This window comes from Euprymna scolopes, chromosome 46 (assembly GCF_053919585.1).
Source record: "Euprymna scolopes isolate OS-2025 chromosome 46, ASM5391958v1, whole genome shotgun sequence".
NCBI classification, from domain to species: Eukaryota; Metazoa; Mollusca; class Cephalopoda; order Sepiida; family Sepiolidae; genus Euprymna; species Euprymna scolopes.
In genome coordinates, this window is record NC_136527.1 from 122,389,005 (window position 1) to 122,407,531 (window position 18,527).

An 18,527-nucleotide genomic window follows, 5' to 3' on the forward strand; every position below is an offset into this window, starting at 1 on the left:
TAACAGCTTTCGATTCGATAGGAAACATTAAATATAACAGATGAATGATTCCAGAATCACCAAATTCCTCCACCTATGAGGTCATAAAAATTTTTCAAGGTATTAATTTTGTATTTATTTTATGTCTAAATCAAAGAAAACCATCAAAAAATACCAAAGAATAGCATTAAAAGCTTTCGATTAGACAGGAAACATTAAAAATAACAGATGAATGATTCAAGAATCACCACATGCTTTCAACTTGGAGGAGATGAAAATTTTCCAATTTTTCAAGGTATTAATTTTGTATTTATTTTATGTCTAAATCAAAGTAAAACATCAAAAAATACCAAAGAATAGCATTAAAAGCTTTCGATTCGATAGGAAACATTAAAAATAACAGATGAATGATTCCAGAATCACCACATTCTTTCACCTTTGAGGACATGAAAATTTTACAATTTTTCAAGGTATTAATTTTGTATTTATTTTATGTCTAAATCAAAGTAAAACATCAAAAAATACCAAAGAATAGCATTAAAAGCTTTCGATTCGATAGGAAACATTAAAAATAACAGATGAATGATTCCAGTATCACCACATTCTTTCACCTTTGAGGACATAAAAATTTTCCAATTTTTCAAGGTATTAATTTTGTATTTATTTTATGTCTAAATCAAAGAAAATCATCAAAAAATACCAAAGAATAGCATTAAAAGCTTTCGATTCGATAGGAAACATTAAAAACAACAGATGAATGATTCCAGAATCACCACATTCTTTAACCTTTGAGGACATGAAAATTTTCCAATTTTTCAAGGTATTAATTTTGTATTTATTTTATGTCTAAATCAAAGAAAATCATACAAAAAATACCAAAGAATAGCATTAAAAGCTTTCGATTCGATAGGAAACATTAAAAATAACAGATGAATGATTCCAGAATGATTCCAGAATCACCACATTCTTTCACTTTTGAGGACATGAAAATTTTCCAATTTTTCAAGGTATTAATTTTGTATTTATTTTATGTCTAAATCAAAGAAAATCATCAAAAAATACCAAAGAATAGCATTAAAAGCTTTCGATTCGATAGGAAACATTAAAAACAACAGATGAATGATTCCAGAATCACCACATTTTTCACCTTTGAGGACATGAAAATTTTCCAATTTTTCAAGGTATTAATTTTGTATTTATTTTATGTCTAAATCAAATAAAATCATAAAAAAATACCAAAAATAGCATTAAAAGCTTTCGATTTGATAGGAAACATTAAAAATAACAGATGAATGATTCCAGATTCACCACATTCTTTCACCTATGAGGTCATGAATATTTTCCAATTTTTACAGGTATTAATTTTGTATTTATTTTATGTCTAAATCAAAGAAAATCATCAAAAAATACCAAAGAATAGCATTAAAAGCTTTCGATTAGATAGGAAACATTAAAAACAACAGATGAATGATTCCAGAATCACCACATTCTTTCACCTTTGAGGACATGAAAATTTTCCAATTTTTCAAGGTATTAATTTTGTATTTATTTTATGTCTAAATCAAAGAAAATCATACAAAAAATACCAAAGAATAGCATTAAAAGCTTTCGATTCGATAGGAAACATTAAAAATAACAGATGAATGATTCCAGAATGATTCCAGAATCACCACATTCTTTCACTTTTGAGGACATGAAAATTTTCCAATTTTTCAAGGTATTAATTTTGTATTTATTTTATGTCTAAATCAAAGAAAATCATCAAAAAATACCAAAGAATAGCATTAAAAGCTTTCGATTCGATAGGAAACATTAAAAACAACAGATGAATGATTCCAGAATCACCACATTTTTCACCTTTGAGGACATGAAAATTTTCCAATTTTTCAAGGTATTAATTTTGTATTTATTTTATGTCTAAATCAAATAAAATCATAAAAAAATACCAAAAATAGCATTAAAAGCTTTCGATTTGATAGGAAACATTAAAAATAACAGATGAATGATTCCAGATTCACCACATTCTTTCACCTATGAGGTCATGAATATTTTCCAATTTTTACAGGTATTAATTTTGTATTTATTTTATGTCTAAATCAAAGAAAATCATCAAAAAATACCAAAGAATAGCATTAAAAGCTTTCGATTAGATAGGAAACATTAAAAACAACAGATGAATGATTCCAGAATCACCACATTCTTTCACCTTTGAGGACATGAAAATTTTCCAATTTTTCAAGGTATTAATTTTGTATTTATTTTATGTTTAAATCAAAGAAAATCATCAAAAAATACCAAAGAATAGCATTAAAAGCTTTCGATTAGATAGGAAACATTAAAAATAACAGATGAATGATTCTAGAATCACCACACTCTTTAACCTTTGAGGACATGAACATTTTACAATTTTTCAAGGTATTAATTTTGTATTGATTTTATGTCTAAATCAAAGAAAATACTACAAAAAATACCAAAGACTAGCATTAAAAGCTTTCGATTCGATAGGAAACATTAAAAATAACAGATGAATGATTCCAGAATGATTCCAGAATCACCACATTCTTTCAGCTTTGAGGACATGAAAATTTTCCAATTTTTCAAGGTATTAATTTTGTATTTATTTTATGTCTAAATCAAAGAAAATCATCAAAAAATACCAAAGAATAGCATTAAAAGCTTTCGATTAGATAGGAAAAATTAAAAATAACAGATGAATGATTCCAGATTCACCACATTCTTTCACCTATGAGGTCATGAAAATTTTCCAATTTTTACAAGTATTAATTTTGTATTTATTTTATGTCTAAATCAAAGAAAATCATCAAAAAATACCAAAGAATAGCATTAAAAGCTTTCGATTCGATAGGAAACATTAAAAATAACAGATGAATGATTCCAGAATCACCACATTCTTTCACCTTTGAGGACATGAAAATTTTACAATTTTTCAAGGTATTAATTTTGTATTTATTTTATGTCTAAATCAAAGTAAAACATCAAAAAATACCAAAGAATAGCATTAAAAGCTTTCGATTCGATAGGAAACATTAAAAATAACAGATGAATGATTCCAGAATCACCACATTCTTTCACCTTTGAGGACATGAAAATTTTACAATTTTTCAAGGTATTAATTTTGTATTTATTTTATGTCTAAATCAAAGAAAATCATCAAAAAATACCAAAGAATAGCATTAAAAGCTTTCGATTAGATAGGAAACATTAAAAATAACAGATGAATGATTCCAGAATCACCACACTCTTTAACCTTTGAGGACATGAACATTTTCCAATTTTTACAGGTATTAATTTTGTATTTATTTTATGTCTAAATCAAAGAAAATACTACAAAAAATACCAAAGACTAGCATTAAAAGCTTTCGATTCGATAGGAAACATTAAAAATAACAGATGAATGATTCCAGAATCACCACATTCTTTCACCTTTGAGGACATGAAAATTTTCCAATTTTTCAAGGTATTAATTTTGTATTTATTTTATGTCTAAATCAAAGAAAATCATCAAAAAATACCAAAGAATAGCATTAAAAGCTTTCGATTCGATAGGAAACATTAAAAATAACAGATGAATGATTCCAGAATCACCACATTCTTTCACCTTTGAGGACATGAACATTTTCCAATTTTTCAAGGTATTAATTTTGTATTTATTTTATGTCTAAATCAAAGTAAAACATCAAAAAATACCAAAGAATAGCATTAAAAGCTTTCGATTCGATAGGAAACATTAAAAACAACAGATGAATGATTCCAGAATCACCACATTCTTTAACCTTTGAGGACATGAAAATTTTCCAATTTTTCAAGGTATTAATTTTGTATTTATTTTATGTCTAAATCAAAGAAAATCATCAAAAAATACCAAAGAATAGCATTAAAAGCTTTCGATTCGATAGGAAACATTAAAAACAACAGATGAATGATTCCAGATTCACCACATTCTTTCACCTATGATGGCCATGAATATTTTCCAATTTTTACAGGTATTAATTTTGTATTTATTTTATGTCTAAATCAAAGAAAATCATCAAAAAATACCAAAGAATAGCATTAAAAGCTTTCGATTCGATAGGAAACATTAAAAACAACAGATGAATGATTCCAGAATCACCACATTCTTTCACCTATGAGGTCATGAATATTTTCCAATTTTTACAGGTATTAATTTTGTATTTATTTTATGTCTAAATCAAAGAAAATCATCAAAAAATACCAAAGAATAGCATTAAAAGCTTTCGATTCGATAGGAAACATTAAAAACAACAGATGAATGATTCCAGAATCACCACATTCTTTCACCTTTGAGGACATGAAAATTTTCCAATTTTTCAAGGTATTAATTTTAGCCAAAGGTCAGGGGTCAAGGTCACACTAAAAAGCAAAGGTCAAGGTCAAGGGTCAAGCCGGAAACGGTCAAAAAGCGTGAGATTTTTACCAAAAAGTAAAAAACTTAGTCCGTACAAACATCAATGGCTTCCCCCCGCCTCCCCCCTCGTTGCCACAGGTCAAGGTCACGTGTGCATAAAGGCCAAAGGTCAGGGGTCAAGGTCACATTCAAAAACAAAGGTAAACGTCTAGGGTCAAGCCGGAAACGGTCAAAAAGCGTGAGATTTTTACCAAAAAGTCAAAAACTTAGTGCGTACAAACATCAATGGCTTCCCCCCGCCTCCCCCTCGTTGCCACAGGTCAAGGTCACGTGTGCATAAAGGCCAAAGGTCATGGATCAAGGTCAACCTCAAAAACAAAGGTCAAGGTCAAGGGTCAAGCCGGAAACGGTCAAAAAGCGTGAGATTTTTACCAAAAAGTAAAAAACTTAGTGCGTACAAACATCAATGGCTTCCCCCGCCTCCCCCCTCGTTGCCACAGGTCAATGTCACGTGTGCATATAGTTCTCTTGCATTTTTGATTACTATTTTACAGTGGTTGCTGGCGATTCTGAAAGCAGCTTTAGTTTCAGTGCATCTATTACGTTGGTAGCTATGGAAAAAGTGATTTCCGTGTGCGATAGCAACAGCACATTCAGGGGAGAACCATGGCTGGCTGTTAGGTTTTTGTTGGAATTTTTTAGATGGTATGAATTGGTCTGCCTACAAGTAACCATTCGGTCAGGTCTGATACTATAGAGGACACATCTTTTTTAAACATGGAATGGAGAGGTAGATCAGATATGAATGTACGGAAGCTATCCCAGTCTGCCATAGAGTATCAGTATACAGTACGGTGGAGAGTTACGTCTGTAGATTTATTATATTTCATTTTTATCTTAACTGATACGACGCAGTGGTCGAAGGATCCCAGAGGCGATAGAACGGAACGTGAGCATAGCTCAGGGGGAGTGAATAGAGAAAGGTTTAGAAGGCTTGCATACTAACCGGTAGTATCGGGCACACGGGTGGGCTCGCGAACAATCTGAGTGAGGTCATAGGCAATGGCAAAATCATGACAGAACCTCCCCTCATCATCAGTCTTATTTGAGTGGGTCAGCCATTCCACATTATGGACATTGAAGTCACCGCAAATGTGAATGTTAGCCGCGGGATGAGCAGACAGGATGTGGTTAATTTTCTCTTATATACTCTTAAAGACAGCAACTCCGCTGTTGTGGGGGCGATAGAGGGCAAATATAAATGCAGTGGTGTAAGCAAGTGCAACTTGGAAGCACATATAGGGTAAATTAGGGTCTTCTCTGGAGATATCCCTGCCACATGGGAAGCCATCTTTAATGTAGGCACATATTCCATGCCCGTTGCGATCTTGGGGGTCAGATTTAGATGTTAAGTTAGAGTATCCTTTAATTATGAACTCATCTAGGGAGGTGGTCGGCCCTATTCCAGTTTCGCTTCGAAAGAATATGTCAGGTTTCGTCTCCTGTAATTGGGTTTCAACCTCTGGAAGGTTAGAACGTAGACCCCTGATGTTGGAGAAGGAGACATGGTAGTAGGGGTCTACGTAGGAGGATGGGGTTCTAGGTTTATTCGTGTTTTCTTTGAGATATTTCATGTTGAGGATTTTGGGATTTGTGGAACAGGTCAGCATATTTGGTTAGAGCAGAACAGAGAGGGAAAGTAAGAGAGGAAAGATGGGAAATTTTTTTTTTTTTGTAGCACATGATAAGGTAAAGCCGTAACAATTACCCACTAGTATGGCATCAAGAGACCCCACCAGAGACTACTGCATGGTCCAGAATCCATTCACCAAATGGCAATACAGCAGCCCCAGTACTTTACACCTGCTGATAAGACAGCCTCCTTCCTGAGGGACAAAAAAGGAGAAGCGAGAGTTACTGGAGCTGCCGATAACACATCCACTGCATTATCTACTCTCCATTAAAAAAAAAAAAAGAACAAAAAAGGAAAACGGTAAGAGGGACTTATTTTTTTTTTTTTGCTTTAGGTACCTCGCAATAGAACCTTCAAGATTCACCTTATTACGTTTCAATAGTGCAGCTTGTGAACAGCTTATGTTTTTAGATTGGTGGCATCTTATTTAAAGGCTGGTTTAGGGTAATACCAGACATATTTAACAAAAACGTTTAAAACACGAGTAATAAGACATGATAAGTTATGTTAAGGAGTTTCAATTTTTAGTAAGACTGCAATAAGAGAACAAAGATAAATAAATAAAATATATATATATGTATATATATATATATTTTATTTATATATATATATGTTAATACACAAAAATTGGCAAAATTAAGACAGGATACATTTCAACAGTTATGGATAAAGATTTTAATTTAGCTCTGAAGGCACCAACCCTTTCTTCAGAGGTCATCTTGAAAACTGAATAGTAGCTAGCAGACCTGGGTTGTTCTGGTACTTAAGGGATGTGGTGGGTGTGGGGGTTAAATGCTTTTAACTTTTTTTTTTTAATTATTTATTTATTTTATTTTTTTTTTTGCTTTAGAACATTCCAAATTCACCTTATTACGTTTCAATAATGCAACTTGTGAACGGCTTATGTTTTTAGATTGGGGGCATCTTATTGAAAGGCTGGTTTAGAGTAATACCAGGCGTATTTAACAAAAAAGTTTAATAAATAAATAAATAATACACATCTCAATAAATTCTAATTAATTAATATATATATACCAATCGGCACGGACCCGACCATGGAAGATGAGATAATAAATAAACGTGGATTTATAAGACCGAAAAATCCAAGTAGTTGCTGCCCCTGATAATAGCCCCCTACACCAAAGTGGCAATGTGCCTTGTTTGGGGTGAAAATGTAATAAAAAAAAAACACCCTCCTCTCCCCATGTTAAGAATAGGTTTCTAAATAATGACATTATTTCAGTACGGTTAGATAGATGCACAAGTACAAAAACATTTAAGTAGGGCGTTTTGTCACATTTGTTGCACTACTTTTGCCACTTTGGTGTAGGGGGCTAGTCGGGTTAGGGTTAGAGTTAGGGGGTTATTATCAGGGGGCAACAACTACCGGGGTACTTTGTTGTCTTTCCCTAAATAAATGATAGCGAAATAATAATAAAAAAAAAACTTATTTAATACTTATTTGTCGTGTCAGTTGACCAAGAAAAAATTGGAGTTTTTTTTTTTTTTTATTATTTCGTTATTTTTTATTTTTTTATTGGATTGTGTAGTGGACTTTCGGTCAGCGTTCAAGTTGCGGATAACTTGGCAAAGACTAAAGTTACCTCTCATGAAAGAGGAGAACTATTTATGGCACAATGGGAGATTCCATTGTGCACACATGGGCCAGTCTATTCTTTGGATTATGATTGGCTGAATCACCTGATTGGATATGCTTGTACATAAATACAAGCCCTCAGTCCAGCTCAATCTGGTGTCTGTCTTGTGCATAAGCTGGACCCTTGGTAAGTGTTGCTGCTATTATTATTATTATTTTTGTTGTTGTTATTGACTACTACAGTTCTTTTGATAAAAATATAAAAAATAGTCATAACTTCCTTGATTTTAATTGGATTTTAAAAATTTAAAAAGATTCTTTCTTAGCTCATCAAGCTCTTTCTATATATACCAATATTGAAATATTTTAAGCCAATTAAATTTTTTTTATGTGCATTGCTATAATAAATAAACGTAGATTTATAAGACCAATATTCTCAATATTAAGAATGGCTTTCTAAAAAACTGTTTTTATTTCAGAACGGTCCCTATTCCATAATAGTAAAATACTAATAAATAAACGTAGATGTATAAGACCAATATTCTCAATATTAAGAATGGTTTTCTAAATAACTTTTTTTATTTCAGAACGGTCCCTATTCCATAACAGTAAAATACTAATAAACAAACGTAGATTTATAAGACCAATATTCTCAATATTAAGAATGGCTTTCTAAATAACTTTTTTTATTTCAGAACAGTCCCTATTCCATAATAGTAAAATACTACCCCCCTCCTTATATTAAGGATTATTAAATTGCCTTATATTAAGAATTATTAAATTGTTACGTGAAAGTACAGAAGAATTAAAAATGATCACCCTCCCAATATTAAGAACGGCTTTCTAAATAATAACATTTGTATTTCGGCACGGTCCCTATTCCATAATAGCAAAATACTATCCTCCCTCTCTATATTAAGAATGAATAAATTGTTAGGTGAAAATACAGATGAGTTAAAAAATTCCCTCCCCTCTCAGTATTAAGAATGGCTTTCTAAATAACGCAACCACTGCCTTCCATAGTTGTCGTCTCACCACGTTTTTGGCCAAGTAAGTCTCTGGCCAGCTTTGGGTAGGATCAGATAATGAATAAACATGGGTTTATAAGATCACATAATACAACCTTGATCGCCCTTCAGGGCCCGTGGCACAGTGGATAGAGACGTTGAATCTCTACGGTTCCAGGTGAGAATTGTCTGAAGATAGCGGTTTCAATCCTACCCAAAGCCGGCCAGAGGCTTACTTGGCTAAAACCTGGTGAGACACCAACAATAACAGAAGACAGTATAGCGCAATGGATAAAAGCCTTGATTGTCATTAGGCAGTCGGGTTTCGATCCTGGCTTGAGGCAGCTACCTGTCTAGTTGCACTGATGAGCTTTGATACAGCGAAACAGTACTCCATAATGCTCCCTATCTTGGGTTGAGCATACTGGGAAGTGATAAACAAACTGCCATTAACATATTAAGTGACGCTCTTTGTGTAAACAAATCGAGCGGAGGCATTTGAACGATGTCAAAACATTGTTAATTCATGACCCTCACAGCAGCAGCCATATAGAGCACTTGGACAGAGACCTTGAATCTGCAGAAAAATAAATTCTGAAGGACAAAAATTTGATTTTCATTAATTAAAATGTTTTTTATCTTCACCAATTTTTTTTTTTTTTTTTTAGGTAAAAAAAAAAAATTGGCGGCTTTAGTTTTGAAATGACCATCTTGTGTATCTTCTCGTTTTCGTCTTAGTCATTGTTCAAATCTCAAAATAAAATCAATTTGCAAACACTTTTCGATTCCTATGCAGAGAAAGACTAATAATTGTGCCAAGTTCCGTTGCTCTACTGCTATGAGAAGAGGATCAAGGGCATTACTTATTGAGCGCCCTCGTGGATGAGATTTCTCTGGTCAGTAAATTTAAAAGATACAAACTTTCGACAAACATACCAATATTTTCAGTTACTTTACAACGGTATTATTTGGTGCCATATAAACAGCTCCATCCCTGAAACAAATTTTCAAAGAAGAAAGGATATTAAAAAAAAAAAAATTTTTAAAGGAAAAGGATTAAAAACATAATTTTCAAAGAAGAAAGGATAAAAAAAATTTTTAAAGGAAAAGGATTAAAAAAATAATTTTCAAAGAAGAAAGGATAAAAAAAATTTTTAAAGGAAAAGGATTAAAAAAAAAATTTTTCAAAGAAAAAGGACTAAAAAAAAAATAATAAAAAACGATTAAAAACAATTTTGAAGAAAGGATTAAAAAAAATTTTTTTAAAGGAAAAGGATTAAAAAAAAATTAAAAAAAAACGATTAAAAACAATTTTGAAGAAAGAATTCAAAAATAATTTTTAAAGGAAAAGGATTAAAAAAAACTAATAAAAAAAAACGATTAAAAAAATTTTTTTAAAGGAAAAGGATAAAAAAATAATAAAAAAACGATTAAAAACAATTTTGAAGAAAGGATTAAAAAAAATTTGTTAAAGGAAAAGAATTAAAAATAAATAATAATAATAATAATAATAATAAAAACGATTAAAAATAATTTTTAAGAAAGGATTAAAAAAGGATTTGGTCAAGGTATTCCAGCTGTCGCATTTACTACATTGATAATAATATATATATATATATATATATATATATATATATTCTTCACAAAGTTTGTACATGCAAACCAGTACTTTATTACACTTCTGGCCATCCATACAAACTTAAGAGGCCTTGATCAAAATCTGATAGACATCAGTTGGGGATCAGGGCTCTTTTAAGAATAAACACTGTTCCCTTTAGGTGAGGGTTCGGATGCAGGTGATCAATTCAGAAGTTTGTTGTTTTGCTAATTGGAAGCCTCCATTTAATAGCTTCGTCATTTTTTTTTTCGACCAAACGCCAAAAAATCAACTGCACTTTAGAGCCTTCCAGCAAGTGCACTTTAAAGGAACTTTTCGGCTTCTGTGATGTGCTATTAAAGTTCTTTCTCTCTCAAACATTATATTTGGTAATTCTTGGAATCGTTCCCAGTCGTACTGAACCTCTACTTACCACTGGTATTCAACAATGTTGACTGTGAAGGCATCCTTAGTGTGTGTGTGTGTGTGTGTGTGTGTGTGTGCGCGCAGTACCAATCCTATTCAGAGTAAAACCGGCTTCCTCTAAAGGAGTAAGTTTCATGGGAGTATGAAATTCACAAGCGTTCCCCAGTCGCATGTATATCCCCGTTAGGGGGATGATGACATTTAATTTTTGCAACTTTGTGCAGGGAGGTGTCGACGTCCTCCTCCATACAGCACCTGGTCTTCCCAAATTGGTCACCCACTTTAGTAATGACCAGGCTCAACGTTGCTCAACTTCAGTGATCTGACGGGAACCGGTGCGTCAACGTAACTATGGCGTGTGTATATATTTATATATATATATATATGTATATATATATGTATATAAATGTATATATATATATGTATATATATATGTATAATGAATTACCGTCGAAAGCGGTAGACCATTACCCGCATTAATTCTTGGTCTGAAGACGTAATCCCCCAACGTGGGTGATTACAAAAACATGTACGCACATATGTAGCCATTAATGTTTGTATAAATAAAATTAATATACCTGCTCTGTTCACTCATAGAGCACTATTTTGGTAGATACATGTTGTTTCATTGGATGTACTTCTAGGAAACTAAACTCTACTGGCTATATATATATGTATGTATATATATATATATATATATAGATATAGATATGTATATAAATATATGTATATATATATATTTTGGTCTCATGGTCTTACTGGATTCCAGGACAAAAATTTATCTGGTCTGGTGCTCAAACTAAGGACTAATACTTTATCACCATATATGGGCACCCAGGGTAGTTAGATCTTTTTTATATTACTTACTAGCAAAAGTACCCGTCGTTGACTGGGTTCAAAAACAACCTACAGAAAATAGACTCTGATTTATGAAAGTATGATAGGTTATGAAAAGGAAGGGTTGTAAAGAGATAGCTTCGAATTTGGGGGTATCAAAACCAAAGCAAAATATGATGAAAGTAAAAATAACATAGATAAACCCCATAATTTATTATACCATACCTGTTTGCACTGAAACACTTATCACAATATTCTGTGGATCTATATTAAAAAACCTTATAAACTTTGTGACAAATTTCCATTCTATGGAGGTCAGGTGCGAAGGAACACCCCATAATTTTATTATACCATATTTCTTCAAACTGAAACATAATTATCGAAGTATACTTACGCAGATAGATATGAAAAGTCTTTATTAAAGTTTGTGCCTATTTCCATTCTATGGAGGCCAGGCGCAAACGCAGACCCCACAATTTTATACCATCCCTATTTAAGTTAAAACATACTAATCAAAGTATTATTATGTACATCTATATCAAAAACACTTGTTAACTTTTTTATTTTTAATTTTTTTATTTCAATACTTTGTGGACCAGGCACGAACGCAGACCCCACAATTTTAATGAACCACCGTTCTGCCAGATCAAACATACCCATTCCTGTGTCTCGATACATCTTCTATCATTATATGTAATCAGTTTTTAAAATAGTCAACCATATAGGAGCCTATTCGTGACCAGACACACACACAAAGTATTCTTATGTACATCTATATCAAAAACACTTGTAAACGTTTTTTTTTTAATTTTTTATTTCCATACTTTGTGGACCAGGCGCAAACGCACACCCTACAATTTTAATGAACCACCGTTCAGCTTTATATTATAGATATATATATTTATTATTTCCATCTTCATAGTTATTGTTCTTTCGCCATGTTTTGGCAAACTCATCCTCCGGCCTTCTTCAAGTGGTTAACTGTATCCCCACTAATTACTGCCTTCCATAGTTTTTGTTGGCCAACCAATCCTCTGGCCTGCTTTGGGTAGGATTGAAACTGCTATCTTCATACATTTTTTTTTTTTACATGGAAGTCACCACTTATCAAGGCCTGGAAGCCACTCGGGGATAAGGGTCATTGCGTGTACAGTACGTTAGTATTGGAGATTTGATAAAGTGTCTTACTTAAGGGGGCGGTTCATCAGGAATTTGTTTATGTTGGGCTTGAAGACATTCAGGTTGTAGTCAGGTGGGAAGCAGGCAGACGGAACAGAGTTCCACAGGCGTGCAGTTCTAAGAAAGAAGATTTGTTCATGGAATCTACGTTTTGATTTAGGCACAGATAAAGAGTGGGGAAAATTTTTGACAGTGGATACAGCTAGACGGGTGCTTTTCATGAAAGATTGGAGAGGGAGGACCAGAGATTGGAGTGCAGACGAGCACCTGCCATGGAAATAACGATAAAACAAAGATAGGCTCGCAATGTCAGAACTGTAATATGTATAAACGTCTTCTCTCATCACCATCGTTAGTTCCGTTATATATGATCCCCAATCTGGACCTCTATATTCATGATGTAATGCATTGACATAAGATGTCATATTCCAAAAATCACATGGAGTTCATATTCTGGTCCTTAATGTCCTCATGGCAGTAATTGCAAAATCTCTTCTTATGAAGGGGGAAATTAAAGTCACTGGAATGCTAAGAGAGAAATTCATGTTGAAGTAATGGTTGCCTAATCCCTAACTGGGTTAATGTTTTTTATGTATCAATTTCGAAAAGATGCTAAAACAGTTTATGATTTAAACATTACTTTATTTCATGTATAGTGTTGCAAGAGTTGGGTTTATATTATATTATCCATAATTTTTTAGTTTAATTTTGTGGATTTCGACACTTTGTGCTCTTTATAGTTATTGTTTTATGGACCTGGGAGCAATGGTAATTAAAGGGTGGCTCCACACTCCCCAAAGCCCACAAGCTGGGGCCTCAGCACTGGATATAGTTTAAGGTCATATCCAGGACCCCCATTGAGGGACTTTTACCCTCTGCAGGGTGGGGGGGGGGGCAGTCGGCATATTCTAATGCCCCACCGACAGGGCCCAGGGATAAGGGTCATTGCGTGTACAGTAAATTAATATTGGAGATTTGATAAAATGTCTTACTTAAGGGGGCGGTTCATCAGGAATTTGTTTATGTTGGACTTGAAGACATCAGCTTTATATCATAGATATATATGTTTATTATTTCCATCTTCATAGTTATTGTTCTTTCGCCATGTTTTGGCAAACTCATCCTACGGCCTACTTCAAGTGGTTAACTGTATCCCGACTAATTACTGCCTTCCATAGTTGTTGTTGGCCAACCAATCCTCTGGCCTGCTTTGGGTAGGATTGAAACTGCTATCTCCATACAATTTTTTTTTTTTACATTGAAGGCACCACTTATCAAGGCCCAGAAGCCACTTGGGGATAAGGTTGGTTGGTTGTTTTTGTTTTACGGCATATCAACCCTTTTCGGGTTATTTAATGCTGAATCCAAAGATTTTGAAGAAAAATTTTTTCAATAGAATATATTTGTTGTTTTCACGTCGGTTTCTGTTTAACCCATAGTTGGGACCCTAACAGGTACTACCATTCCGAGTCAGATTGGACCTGGGAGCAATGGTAATTAAAGGGTGGCTCCACACTCCCCAAAGCCCACAAGCTGGGGCCTTACAACTGGAAATAGTTTAAGGTCATATCCAGGACCCCCATTGAGGGACTTTTACCCTCTGCAGGGCAGTCGGTGTATTCTAATGCCCCACCGACAGGGCCCAGGGATAAGGGTCATTGCGTGTACAGGATTGAAACTGCTATCTTCATACAATTTTTTTTGTTACATGGAAGTCACCACTTATCAAGGCCCGGAAGCCACTCGGGGATAAGGGTCATTGCGCGTACAGTACGTTAGTAATGGAGATTTGATAAAGTGTCTTACTTAAGGGGGCGGTTCATCAGGAATTTGTTTATGTTGGACTTGAAGACATCAGCTTTATATTATAGATGTACATTATCCATAATCTTTTAGTTTAATTTTGTGGATTTCGACACTTTTAGTGCAACCAGAAAACACCAAATAAAAGAGTAGCTCTTTCCGCTTGTCTCGGCATTGTTTCCAGTCGTCCTGAACCTCCACTTGCCACTGGTATTCAACAATGTTGACTCAGGAGAGGTGTGGTTGGAGATTGCGCAACTCTTGCCACAAAAATTTCCCGCGCAGGCATCCTGACAGTGGGTATCCATAGTCTGTCAAGTTGGTTGGAGATTGCGCAACTTTTGCCACAAAAATTTCATGTGGAGGAAGTCACACATATACATTATTTTATTTTACTCCAAAGTTCTCAGAAATAAAGAGGTGCCCTTCCTAAGAACTAATACTTCATTGCCATATATGGGCACCCAGGCTAGTTACATATGAGAAATATATTTTTTTACTCGCATGTTATCTTTTCCTCCATAATGTTGACTGGATAGCGGGGGCATTTTCTTCAATTTTGGTGTAGTATATATATATATATATATATATAGAGAGAGAGAGAGAGAGAGAAAATAAAAAGGAACAAACCGTATTATGTGTTCACCAACGTTTCGTCTTTATTTCGAGACTTCCTCTGGATGAATGAGATTTAAAAAAAACCCCAAAAAATATACCAGTACAAAATATTTGAAAATGTTTCACGTGCACAGTGTGACGCAGTTCTATTTCCGAGAAACGGAAAATTAATGTTGGAAATTCAAAAAGGAGGGGGGGGGGCTGGCGCTGTTAAAGAGAAGGAAATTTACACCCCCTGTAATAATTAACACATAATCTCAATCAATAAATTACATAAAAAACACTCATTTCATTTCTGTTACAAACTTATATTTGAATTTCAACAGATATATCTTTTTCCCAATAAGAATATAAACTTGCGTTCATAGTTTTAAAATTAAATTAACGACTATATGACGTCACTAAAATTTCCTTCTCTTTAACAGTGCCAGCCCCCCCCCTCCTTTTTGAATTTCCAGCATCAATTTTCCGTTTCTCTGAAATAGAACTGCGTCACACTGTGCACGTGAAACATTTTCAAATATTTTGTACTGGTATATTTTTTTTTTTTTTTTCTAATTTCATTCATCCAGAGGAAGTCTCGAAATAAAGACGAAACGTTGGTGAACACATAATACGGTTTGTTCCTTTTTTATTTTCTCTATTTTGTCGGAATACTATTTCCATTATTTTCATCATATATATATATATATATATATAGCATCTCTACACACACACACAAACACACACTTTCTTCCTTTCTTTCTTCCATAATCATTATCCATTAGCGTCGGTTTTAAAACGATATTTTTTTTAAATATGAAATTCTGAGTCTTAAACGCTCGTCTAGCGTTTCTTCTATGTTTGTTCATTTTACATTAGTTCCAGTTTTTTCTTTGTCGCCGAAGAGATTATACCGATTTTCCACAGTATATTATTACTGTTTTCGGTGTATCGAAACTAATGGTACGGCCTTGAAATATGTATACATAGTGTCATAATAAATATTATATATATATATATATATATATATATATATATATGTAAGGAATGTAAAAATACCAGCGGTGGTTGAGGTTATGTTTTGAGAAAAATAGAAAAACCGAATGAAATTATTAAAATAATCAACGTTTCGTCCCTATTTCAGAGGACATCTTCAGGATAATTGAAGTAAAAATGCAAAAAAAGAAAAAGTCATGATTCAAAGGATTCAAAAACGTTTCTCTTTTTCGTACGATCTATGACTTTTTCTTTTCTTGCATTTTTACTTCAATATCCTGAAGATGTCCTCTGAAATAAGGACGAAACGTTGATTATTTTAATAATTTAATTCGGTTTTTCTATTTTTCTCAAAACATATATATATATATATATATATATGTATGTATGTATGTATTTTTCAGGGCTCTTTTAAGAATAGATGTTCCCTTTAGGTGTGGGTTCAGATGCAGTTGATCAGTTCAGAAGTTGTTTTGCTAATTGGAAGCCTCCGTTTTAATAGCTTCGTCATTTCTTTTGTTTTCTTCTAAATGCCAGAAAATCAACTGCACTTTAGAGCCTCCCAGCAAGTACACTTTTAAGGAGCTTTTCGGCTTCTGAGAATGCAATGTGACGTGCTTGGATAAAGCGGACGACGTTGAAAACGAAGATCCGCACGCCTGACAGCAATAAGGCCTCTCCCCTGAGTGGGTTCGGACATGTTTTTTTAAATCGTATTTTCTTGCGAAAGACTTGCTGCAAATTTGGCAAGAGTAAACCTTCTCTCCGCCGTGAGTCAGCATATGCGATTTCAAACAAGTCATACTCCGAAAGGCTTTGCTACAAACGTTACAAGAATAAGGTTGCTCGCCAGAGTGCAGTCGCAAGTGTGTTTTTAACTCGGGCTTCGTTTTAAACCGGGAACTACAGACAACACAAGAATGCGGTTTTTCTCCAGTGTGGCCCAACATATGCTGCTTTTTAACAGATTTGTACACAAATGACTTATCGCATATGTCGCAGGAGTATGGCTTCTGTCCGTGTTTCATCATGTGTAGTTTTAAATCGGTGTTTAGTGCAAACGTCATGCTGCAGATGTCGCAGGAGTATGGTTTCTCTCCAGTGTGAGCCCTTAGGTGCACTTTCAAGTCCGGTTTGTGTTTAAAGCAAGAGCCGCATGCTTCACAACGGTGCGGCTTTTCTGTCGTGTGGGATTTCTTATGTCTGCTCAGACGAGACGAGGTCGCAAACGCCGCATCGCAATTGTCGCACGCGTAAGGATTCTCACCGGTGTGAGCTCTAACGTGTGCTTTTAAGTTGTATTTGGTTTTGAATGACGACCCACACGCTTCACAAGAATATGGTTTCTCTCCGTGTGTTGGCAAATGTTGTTTTAAATTGTCTTTTACAACAAATGACTTGCTACAAATATCACAAGAATAACGATTTTTTCGTTTGGGTTTCATTTTGCTTCCTGTCGGTGTTCTCCAAAATCAAGGGGGGGGGCGGAGCTAGCAGTACCCGTGCAAATAGTGTTATTTATTTTTAAATGTATTTTTTAAATAAGTTTTATTCATTTATTTCTTAGCATTATTTTTTAAATGTATTTTTTAAGAAAGTTTTAATTTCTTTCTAAGTGTTATTTTTTTAAATGTATTTTTTCAAAAAGTTTTAATTTCTTTCTAAGTGTTATTTTTTTAAAAAGTTTTAATTTCTTTCTAAGTGTTATTTTTTAAAATGTATTCTTAAAGAAGTTTTATTAATTTCTTTCTTAGTGTTATTTATTTTAAAATAATAATTTTATTGATATATTTCTTAGTGTTATTTACTTTTTAAATGTATTTTTAAATAAGCTTTATTCATTTATTTTTTAGTCTTATTTTTTAATGTATTTTAATAATAGTTTATTCATTTATTTCTTAGTGTTATTTATTTTTTCATATATTTTTTAAATAAGTTTTATTCATTTATTTCTTAGTGTTTTTTTTATTTTTTTCATATATTTTTTAAATAAGTTTTATTCATTTATTTCTTAGTGTTTTTTTTTTTTTTTTCATATATTTTTTAAATAAGTTTTATTCATTTATTTCTTAGTGTTTTTTTTATTTTTTTCATATATTTTTTAAATAAGTTTTATTCATTTATTTCTTAGTGTTTTTTTATTTTTTTCATATATTTTTTAAATAAGTTTTATTCATTTATTTCTTAGTGTTATTTATTTTTACATATATTTTTTAAATAAGTTTTATTCATTTATTTCTTAGTGTTTTTTTTATTTTTTTCATATATTTTTTAAATAAGTTTTATTCATTTATTTCTTAGTGTTATTTATTTTTTCATATATTTTTTAAATAAGTTTTATTCATTTATTTCTTAGTGTTTTTTTATTTTTTTCATATATTTTTTAAATAAGTTTTATTCATTTATTTCTTAGTGTTTTTTTATTT

At 32.8% G+C, this 18,527-nt stretch overlaps 1 protein-coding gene across 1 annotated transcript; it reads right to left on the bottom strand.

Moving 5' to 3' along the window:
* Nucleotides 1-14,393: 14,393 nt before the first annotated feature.
* LOC145271270 (uncharacterized) lies at nucleotides 14,394-18,041 on the bottom strand. The gene has a single exon (XM_080126828.1). The coding sequence runs from the start codon at nucleotides 17,544-17,546 to the stop codon at nucleotides 16,578-16,580; it is 969 nt and encodes a 322-aa protein (XP_079982954.1). The 5' UTR covers nucleotides 17,547-18,041; the 3' UTR covers nucleotides 14,394-16,577.
* Between the last annotated feature and the right edge of the window lie 486 nt (nucleotides 18,042-18,527).

Bases quoted from the DNA above. Each gene is read 5' to 3' on its own strand.
- LOC145271270 (XM_080126828.1), bottom strand. From the start codon at position 17,546: ATGAAACCCAAACGAAAAAATCGTTATTCTTGTGATATTTGTAGCAAG.